Below are 10,694 nucleotides of genomic sequence, written 5' to 3'. Positions count from 1 at the left end.
CATGTGCATGAGCCCTTAGGCCCCTTGCAGACGAGCCTGTCTGGATTAGGTCCGGATGAGTTGCAGATGTGTTCAGTTTTGTTTGCGATCGCGTTCAGTTTTTTCCGCACGGGTGCAATGCGTTTTGTACGCGCGTGATAAAAAACTGAATGTTTACTAACAACATCTCTTAGCAACCATCCGTGAAAATCGCATCGCATACGCACTTGCTTGCGTATGCGATGCGTTTTTCATTCACTTCAATAGGGCCAGCGTTGCGTGAATTTTTTTTAATTATTATTACATATACATTAGCAGAATATAGAACATGCTGCGATTTTCACGCAACGCATAAGTGATGTGTGAAAACCAACTTTTATGTACACAGACCCATTAAAATGAAGGGGTCTGGATTGCGTGAGGGCATGATGCGTTCGCATCACACATTGCACCCGCGCGGAATACTCGCTTGTGTGAAAGAGACCTTATAGTGATGCACACAAGATGGCAAATTCAGCTCTGCTACACCTGTACATAAAATGTTAATGTCAGTTACATAGCCCGGCATAATCGTCCTGTCCAAATTAAGTGTTGCCCATGGCAACCAACGCAGCGCTGCTTTGTTTTTTTCAAGAGCACTTACGGAGATTGGTTGCTATGGGCAAGCAAGACAGTTTTTACTTTTAGTAAATGAGCACACATTGGACAGTTTGCCCTCTACTCCCAATATTAATGGGATTTTACAGGATTAGAAAAACATGGCAGATTTCTTCCAGAAACAGCGCCACCACTTCCTTCCAGGATGCATAGGATATTGCAATTCACTTCAGTATAGCTGACCTGCAGTACCAGACTCCACCACAGATAAGGGTGGCACTGTTTCTGGATCAGAGCAGTCATTTGTTAAAAAAAAAAATCCTTCTGCGTAGAACCAATGCTGTTGAGTTTGAGGCAGTCAGTGCCTCGTACCTCATTAAACACGAATGAATTTAAAGGCTGATCCAACAAATAAAATGATTATAAAAATAAAAAAAATCTGTTTCGTGACCTCCTATTTCAGGAACAATATTACTCCGAATAAATAAATGGAAAATAAAGGCGAAGCGTCCTCCGATGCCTCATGTTAAGGCAGTCCACGGTGCTTTTTGAGGTCGTCCACAGAACGTGTCTCATCCGCTCCTTTTATTGCCTCCAAAACACTGATTTTAAAAAAATTCTTCTTCCTTTACGTTTCTGCGATCAGTAACGTATAAAGAAATTATAATAATAATTGCACAAAGTGTAAAGTAACAACCCATCGTGCTGCTATAGGACGATACTAATAGCAAGTCAGCGGAGCCCGGTGGCTTCCGAAACACGATGATGCTGAATCCTTCTGCTCCGTCCACGTGGTGGCGCTAACGATCAAAGGATTCTGCTAGGGTGTCTCTGATACACGTCAAGCCCCCAGGGGGCGTCAGTGAGTTTTTTTGTTATTTTTGAAGTTCCATGTACTGTACAGCAGAGAGCCGCTCAGTTTACGCCCTCCGTCACCAAGTTCTGCAGGGTCCCTTCTTTGATCTGCTGAATGAAGAGGTTCCGTTCGTCTTCGGGCGTCCTGCCGTTCTGGGCGCGGACTATGCAGGTGGGTCGGTGGAGGTTCAGCATGTAGATTAAGTGCTGCTTCTCGTTCTTCAGTTGCTCAATCTGGGCTTTCAGTTCCGCATTGATAGATTCCAGTTTTTCAGACTCCTTGGAACAAAAAAAAAGGGGGGAAAACGTTTAGTTTCTAGTAACCACTGACATATATTAGGGGTGCACTTAGTGGGGGCGCGTCCTAGAACCTGCAAACCCCCTCTAAGCAAATCAGGAAAAAAATAAAAATAAAATCTAGTTTAGGCCTCATGCACACGACAGTATTTTCACGGTCCGCAAAACGGGGTTCCATTATCAGTGTCCGTTTTTTCTTCCGTGTGTCTCCCGTGATTTTTGGAGGCTCACCAGACATGAAGGAAAGTTAAAAAAAAAAAAAAAAGTCGTTTTGGTGTCCGCCTGGCCGTGCAGAGCCAAACGGATCCGTCCTGACATACAATGCAAGTCAATGGGGACGGATCCGTTTGACGTTGACACAATATGGTGCAATTGCAAACGAATCCGTCCCCCATTGACTTTCAATGTAAAGTCAGGAGTCCCTATCAGAGTCTTCTCCAATCCGATGGTATATTTTAACTTTAAGCATCCCCATCACCATGGGAACGCCTCTATGTTAGAATATACCATCGGATTTGAGTTACATCGTAAACCTCAGATCCGACAGTATATTCTAACACAGAGGCGTTCCCATAGTGATGGGGACGTTTCAAGTTAGAATATACTAAGAACTGTGGACATAACTGCCCCCTGCTGGCAGCACCCGATCTCTTACAGGGGGCCGTGATCCGCACAATTAACCCCCTTAATTGTGCATATCATAGCCCCCTGTAAGAGATCAGGTGCTGCCAGGCAGCAGGGGGCAGTCATTTACACAGTTCATAGTATATTCTAACTTGAAGCGTCCCCATCACTATGGGAACGCCTCGGTGTTAGAATATACTGTCGGATCTGAGTTTTCACGATGTGAAAACTCAGCTCTGAAAAAGCTGTAGCCTACGGACACGGATGGCAATCTTGTATGCCTCCGTGTTTTTTCACGGACCCATTGACTTGAATGGGTCCGTGAACCGTTGTCCGTCAAAAAATAAAAATAGGACAGGTCCTATTTTTTTGACGGACAGGAAACACGGATCACGGACGACAAACGGTGCATTTTCCGAGTTTAACGGAGCCATTGAAAGTCAATGAGTCCGCAGAAAATAACGGAAAACGGAACAACGGACACGGATGCACACAACGGTCGTGTGCATGAGGCCTTATGCTGTAATTCTCATTATCACCACTAGGAGGAGCTTGCTGCTTATCAATGTATCATTGAGGTAAATGAGAGCTGTAGACCAGTGTTTCCCAACCAGTGTGCCTCCAGGTGTTGCAAAACTACAACTCCCAGCAAGCTGGGAGTTGTAGTTTTGCAACAGCTGGAGGCACACTGGTTGGGAAACACTGGTGTAGACGTCCTGTGTGCAGAGCTCCCCTTTAGGGCAAAGACATATATTAGGGGTGCACTTAGTGGGGGCGTGTCTTAGTACCTACGAACCACCTCTGAGCAAATCGGGGGATAAAAATCCAGTTAAGGCCTCTTTCACACTACAGTATGTCCATTTCAGTGTTTTGCGGTTCGTTTTTCACGGATCCGTTGTTCCGTTTTTTTGGTTCCGTTTCCGTTCCGTTTTTCCGTATGGCATATACAGTATACAGTAATTACATAGAAAAAATTTGGCTGGGCATAACATTTTCAATAGATGGTTCAGAAAAAACGGAACGGAAACGGAAGACATACGGATGCATTTCCGTATGTGTTCCGTGTTTTTTTTGCGGACCCATTGACTTGAATGGAGCCACGGACCGTGATTTGCGGCCAAATATAGGACATGTTCTATCTTTCAACGGAACGGAAAAACGGAAATACAGAAACGGAATGCATACGGAACACATTCCGTTTTTTTTGCGGAACCATTGAAATGAATGGTTCCGTATACGGACCGTATACGGAACGCAAAAAACGGACCGCAAAACGGAAAAAAAAAAAACGGTAGTGTGAAAGAGGCCTAAAGCTGTAATTGTCATTACCACCACTAGGAGCTTGCTGGTTATCAATGCATTATTGAGGTAAATGAGAGCTGTAGAAGTCCTGTGTGCAGAGCTCCCCCAGTGGCAGCCGCAAGAAGCCAGAATTTTATCGATACGTCCTGATCTTTCTAGATTTATTAAATAAAATTATAGGCGCACTTTTCCTCCCCTTCCCTCCGCCCAAGACCACCATTAACCCTTGCATCATCCTAAACTACATCCTAATATTCTATAAAATTATACCGGTAATTACAATAAATGGATGCGTATTAACTAGAGAGGAGCGAATTTCATATTTTGAAATTCGTTCACACTTCGTTTGGTGGTAAAAGGTGAATTGCGTTATGGATTCCATTACCACAGACTATAACGCAATTCTATGATGGAATGCCTTTCCGTTATTCATTCGGTCATAATAGAAGTCTATGGGCTGCAAAACGGATCCGTCCCGTTTCCGCTATGCAGGGGAGTCCGTCTGATCTCTAAAAAAGACATTCTGTTGATCTGTATGTCTCACCCCGGGTGTAACCTACCTAGCCGGGACTTAAAAACGGAGCCGGATGTCCATAAATAAATCAATATTGCGCCCAGAGATTACTACATGAGCACCAGGGTATATTTTTCATCCTATGCGGCCGGCGTGGATGCAGAAGGAAGCCATTGAAAAACCGATGGGCACATGTGAAACCCATTACGTGCGCTGGATTGTAATACGTTCCATGGGATCCTATACTCTGGAATGTCAATTAAATGGGACCGTGATGAATGGCTGCAATCTGCATTGAGTAGACATAAGCGAGATTTTGGTCCTGGCCTCAAGTAAACTCTAGGAAATAACAGAGCTTTCCACTTTGCAGAGTGATATCATAGGAACGGCTGCTTTCTTCCAAGAACAGCGCCACACCTGTCCACAGGTTGTCTCTGGTATTGCAGCCCAGCCGCATTCACTTCAATGGAGCTGAGATGCAATACCAGACACCAACTATGGGCAGCGGTGGAGCAGTTTTAAAAGTAGGAAGCCATTTTTTCTCCAATAACCATAATATTTCATGTAACGTTGCATCTTACCTTTTGTAAACTGTCTGTCTTCTCTTTCTTTTTGTTCCGACATTTGGCCGCTGCAACCTTGTTCCGCTCTCTTCTCCGCTGTTTCCTTTCGTCTTGTACTGGTACAAACTAGAAGCCAAACAGGACATTGGTGAGTTCTCCGGCTTTGTATAAATAAAGTTAGTTGAATCAAAAGGGGAGAAAAAAGTATGCAGTGGCCATAGCAACCAATCAGCTTCCAGCTCTCATGTTTCAGCGAGGCTTTTGAAAATAAAAGGCGCAATTTGATTGGTCGCTGTGGGCAACAGTTTCACTTTTGCTTTGGTCCGGTTTTGATAATTCTCCCCTATGTGCTTACATTAATGCAGTATGTGGGTGGAGTCTGCATAAACCCCACCCCTTTTATGGCCCAGTTCACTGGACTGTTCTGCCAAAATCAGGGGCTTCGGCCTGATCTAGGGGACCACATCCCTAATGCTGGATAAGGACCCCCCCCCCCCTAAAACAATGACTACACGCCACAATATAAGGTTAAAGGGATTGTACTTAGAAAATCCAAGCTGCTTTCTTCTAGAAACAGCGCCACACCTGTCCACAGGTTGTGTTTGGTACTGCATTTCAGCCACATTTATTTTAATGGAGCTGCAATACCAGACACAACCCCCGAACAGGGGTGGCGCCATTTCTGGCAGCCTGATCTCTAAAAATACATGCTGTTTAACTGTATGTCTCACCCCGGGTGTAACCTACCTCTGTCTTTGTTACGGTCATTTCGATCGGGCTATCGGCGACCACCACGTTGTCCAGGCTGCACGGCGGTCGAGTGGCAAGACGCTTGCTCTGAATGGCAAAACGGAGCTCTTCTTTAACAAGGGGCGTCAAGTTGGTGAAATCTTCGAAGGCAAAGGTCATGGTCGGTGACAGACATGGAAGGGTGGCGGAGGCGCTGACCTCGGAGGCAGAGCCTTGTCCTGGGTGCTGAAGCATCATTTTTTTTCTGAAAGCAAAACGTAACGATGTTATTAACCTGCACATAATGGGGGTGATTGTAGGTTTTTAGCCGCAACAGCGCCTTGTCTGTAAGTTGGATGGGGCTGTTCTGCAGTACCAGACACAGCCCTGGATAAGGGGGGGGGGGGGGGGGGGGGCTATTCTGAAAAATACAAAAAAAAAACATTTTTTTCTAATCTCAGACTAGCCTGTTAAATAATTTGATCAAAGGGGACAGCTCAACTCCCTAAGAGGTCATTTTTAGCTTAAAGAGGAGCTCTCCCTCTCCTGACGTCTGTTTTAGTAACTGCTTGCATCCACCTTGTAGTAACAATTCTGGAGCATCTATTTTTATGACCTTAAGCTGTGCCATTCCTCCGTTACTCCTTCTAGAAGTTGGTGAATGAATTGCCAGCAGTTGGGCGTTACCAGTTTGGGGCGTGTCCCTGCACAGTCCACAACCCCGACTGATCAGGCTAGTTCCACATCTCCGACACAGCAATCCGGCAGAGAATGTTGGGAATCGGCCGGACAAAAACCTCTGCGTTCGGCCATATTTGTCGGGGGAGCAGCTGGATCTCCGCCGGACCCCATTATAGTCAAAGGGGTCCGGCTGCAGGTAGACGGCACTATCCGGCAATGCTGGATCTGGAGAACTCCGGCAGACTGTTCCTAGCTGTGCTGTAGATGTGAAACTAGCCTAAAATCCAGTACATTTCTAGGAGGAATAATAGAGGAATAGCACAACGTAAAAGGTAAATAAAAAAAATGCTCCAGAATTGATATTACATGGGGAATGCATGTAGTTACTAAAACAGACATGTCAGGAGAGGGGATGGGTCCTCTTTAAAGGGGTATTCCCATTTGCTAGGATCTCATTTCCCCTGAAATGAAGAGCACACTGCGCATGCGCAGCTTGCTTCCCGTTCACCTCTATTGGACTGCCAGAAACAGCCGAGCTCAGCTATTTTCGGAACTCCCATAGTGGTGAACGGTGGGTTGCTGCCCTCTCCTTCACTTGAGGTGTGGGGGTTGTTCCTGTTCTGGACATAAGAGTGCGCCCTAGAGGTGGGTCCCGCACCTATCTGACACCGATGGCATCTCCTAGCGATATGCCACCAATGGGAATACCCTTTAAGGGGAAATGCTCCGTGAATAGTCGTCAGAGTTCTTTGTCCTGTGATAAAACCCGTCAGGAACGTGAACACGTCGCTGAGCTGCTGTTAGCGCTGATGTGACAAAGTACAAAGTTAACCCCGTGTATAAATAGCCTCCCGTGGCCCCTAATTACACAAGAGCGCGGCGCTATTTTTACTTTCAGATTAGCCATTAAACGGTCAGAAGTTACTACTACCCCTACTCCACCAGAACATTAGGGCCGCTTCAGCGGACCCACGCGGCATCATACGGTCATTCGGGTTCCTCATGCGAGAATCCCGTGACGGCATCAGGTTAATATTAAACGGTCAACCGGTTTGTTAACCCCGCGCCCTCTCGGCGACCCTGGCGCTTTGTGACATTACTATTTCTACATGGAGGATGCTGCTTTCTCCTCCTTCCTCTGATGAAACCAGGAAACAGGTGATGCCTCCCCCATCAAAAAGGACACTGCAGGGTTGTGTCACCGCGCAGGGTTGTGTAAGCGGCCTGCAACTCTGACCGAGGTCATCAGTGAGGAAGGTGACAAGCACACACAATGCGACCGCACACTCATGTGACCCTCTGCCTAATGGGGTAAAAAGTCAAAACCGAAATGCAGGAGGCATTTAGGTGTACAGATGTAGCAGAGCTGAATTTGTTTCATTTCGCGTCGGGGCTCCCAGGTTGACCTGAAAACTACAGATGGGAGTTGTAGTTTTCGCCACAGGTTGGAGCCCACTGGCATCCCATAGCTAGGCTACTACAGCCATGGCTCCCGACCGGCAATATAGGTAAGTAGTCTGAATTTCTTATGGAGGAACCCAAACTGCTCAAGATATGGCCGGTACACTGTGTGATGGTATAATGTCAGACGAACCCGCCGATTTCAGCAGGACCTATTGGTTTCAACATGCCCGATCCTTTTTGTTCTACACGGAGAAAAGCCACCGTCAGAGGCTAGCCATTAAAGAGGAGCTGTCCCCACATGTCTGCCATCCAATGGAGCATCTACTCTTACAACTGTATATTGTGCCATTCCTCCATTATTCGTACTAAAACGTCATGTGTGTCACCATTACCCCGGTCGGAGAGGTCTGTCGCTGCTCATCCTGCTACTGCCACCACTGATTGGATAGTATCACCCCCCGCAATCCAGTCATAAACTTCCAGTAGGAATAATAGAGGAACAACACAACATACAGTTATAACAGAGAGCAATCGATCGCATTCTGATCATGTATAAGCAATAACTGAGCAGAGATACCCAATCAGGGGACTCCTCCGATTAAGAACGTTTTACGCACACCTCATATACTTCACCTACGATCAACCAATTTTAACAAATAGTCCGGCGCCTACGCCGAATCTAAAAAACTAGCCGTATAGGACGACTGAAGCGCTTTCCCATAATTAATCATGCGTGTGTCACAGCGGAGTGGATACAGCACCGTCACGCCAGCTCATCTACCATTGTACTTTACTATAGGTGTAGCTTTCAGGAAATGATTAATGGGACGCCTCACTGCTGCCACCTCCAGGCCAGAAGTGGAAACGGCAGGAGAGTGAACTGAAAGTATTACCAGGCAGTTTCATCAGAAGCCTTGGATCCCATCATCCTCGTGTGCCTGTTGTGCTCAATTACACGCACATTCCCGGCCATACGCACACACGCTACGGGACAGGCGGCCGCTAAAAGGGCTACCACTAAATCAAGCGTAAATGCCAGACAAAGGGCTCTGTATTTACATGGACTTTAAGATGAGTCATGCCGAATGACAAACTCAGCTCTGCTACATCTGTAAATGATATACACACACAAAGACCCGCACTATAACAACAAAACTACAAAAACTCCACTGTAACGTAAGGCACTGATCCCCTAATACCTGATTATAGGTGAGGGGGTAGATGCTGTCAGTAAGGGGGGGGGGGGGAAGGATCTGCTGACAGGGTAACGTGGGGTCACATACCGTCATACCGACAACAACAAAGAGTGAGACTCAAGGATGTAGCAGATCTGGATAACAATGTATTATATTCTAATATGGATACTGTAATATAGTTACCCCTGTATGTGAATAATAATCATATAGAGAAGTAGCAGAGTTGAGCGTGTAATATGCTTTTATACCGATCTTTTAGTACTAGAATCTCAATAATAATCATACATAGAAATAGCAGGGCTGGGTGTCATATGGTTTTGGTACTAGGATCAATATAACAAATATACACAGAAGTAGCAGAGCTGAGTGTCCAATATGGTTTTACATTGATCTGATTGTTATATTGATCCTAGTACTAATATACACAGAAGTAGCAGAGCTGAGTGTCTAACAGTTAGTTTTTTTAACGATCCTAAAGTACAAGAATCAATATAGTACTAATAATAATTATTATACATAGACGTAGCAGAGCTGGGTAACAAGTAGGTATTGATCTCATAGTACTGGGTTCAAAATAATTATTATTATTAAAAGTATCAGAACTGAGCATGTCATACAGTTTTATATTGATCCTATAGTACAAGGATCAGTGTAGTACTAATAATGATTGCACACAGAAGTAGCAGAGGTGAGTATGTGGCACAACTCATCCTGATATAATCATTTCTAGTCCGCAGTTTCTCGTAGAACTTCAGGTAAATATACAAAAGGAACAGCTGAATGAACTCTGCTACATCTGAACCATCACTATTCCTTCCCGGGACAGGACAGATCCCCGGAGCCAGGTAGTCAAAATGCCTAAGAAATTTGGGTTTTCTGTTTTAAGAGGGCGGCTCGTAGAGGGGTCTAGTAAAGCTAGGGTACCCCCCCATCTGTGGTAAGTACCCCCCCCCCCCCCATCTGTGGTAAGTGTACATCTACATGTTCCATATCCAGTAGATAATCCAGGAATCCCCACTAGTTACGATGTATCCGCAGAACATTCCATGGACGTATTATATATGGGCTACATTGTATCCACATGATAGATAATAGATGGGGGGCAGCTATAATTTGGGGGGGGGGGGGGTGACTCGTGATGAGAACAGAAGAAGTAAAGTTATAAAACACAAAGGATCCAGAAGAAGGAAAACAACCGCACAACACAAAGGAGAGGCGCCGGCAGAAGTTCTCGGGAGCTGTCAGCAGCCCTGCCTCTTACCTGCTCTGATGGGTCCCTGCTGCTGCTGAGTGAAGAATGCCAGCGAGTCCCGGCCAGACGCAGGCGAGCTGTGTGTGTGGGAGAGCCGCCACTGTGGAGCGCACTCTGCGAGTCCCTCTCTCCCGGGCTGGTTGCATCACCTCTTGATATACCCAGCGCAGGAATGCTGCCTGACGTCATTCTAATAATAGGAAGACGAGTGGTCGGTGATGCAAGCCGGGGGCAGGCTCAGCGGGGGAAGCCTCTCTCTATAACAGGGCTGGGGCGGTGAACTCCTGCCTGGCGGGCTACGAGCGTGCACTACCCGGCCGCGGCGCACAGAGGGCGCTGCTGCTCACGTGCTAATTAGCCTGTTGTTCCGCCGTCGGTCGCAGTGAGCAGATACTGCGGGTAGAGGGCGCTGCTGCTGCTTGTGTGTTATGATGTTTGTGTCGCTGTTACCCGGCAATGAGCGGCTGCTTGGTTCCCGGCACAACACAACACAGACCGCGGCGGTACCGCATCCCGGAGCGTCAGTGTGCGGCGGTACCGCATCCCGGAGCGTCAGTGTGCGGCGGTACCGCGTCCCGGAGCGTCAGTGTGCGGCGGTACCGCGTCCCGGAGCGTCAGTGTGCGGCGGTACCGCATCCCGGAGCGTCAGTGTGCGGCGGTACCGCATCCCGGAGCGTCAGTGTGCGGCGGTACCGCGTCCC

General features: G+C 46.8%; 1 protein-coding gene across 1 annotated transcript; it reads right to left on the bottom strand.

Moving 5' to 3' along the window:
- Positions 1-263: 263 nt before the first annotated feature.
- On the bottom strand, positions 264-10,241 carry ATF3 (activating transcription factor 3). Its single transcript, XM_044289897.1, has 4 exons — positions 10,003-10,241; positions 5,479-5,725; positions 4,750-4,857; positions 264-1,710 (listed from the first exon to the last, which is right to left on the bottom strand). Exons 1-4 carry the CDS (start codon positions 10,137-10,139, stop codon positions 1,492-1,494), a joined length of 711 nt encoding a protein of 236 aa, XP_044145832.1. The 5' UTR covers positions 10,140-10,241; the 3' UTR covers positions 264-1,491.
- Between the last annotated feature and the right edge of the window lie 453 nt (positions 10,242-10,694).

Source organism: Bufo gargarizans, chromosome 4 (assembly GCF_014858855.1).
Source record: "Bufo gargarizans isolate SCDJY-AF-19 chromosome 4, ASM1485885v1, whole genome shotgun sequence".
NCBI lineage: Eukaryota > Metazoa > Chordata > Amphibia > Anura > Bufonidae > Bufo > Bufo gargarizans.
Note: the sequence above shows the minus strand (reverse complement) of the source record. Positions and strands in the feature narration are given on the sequence as shown.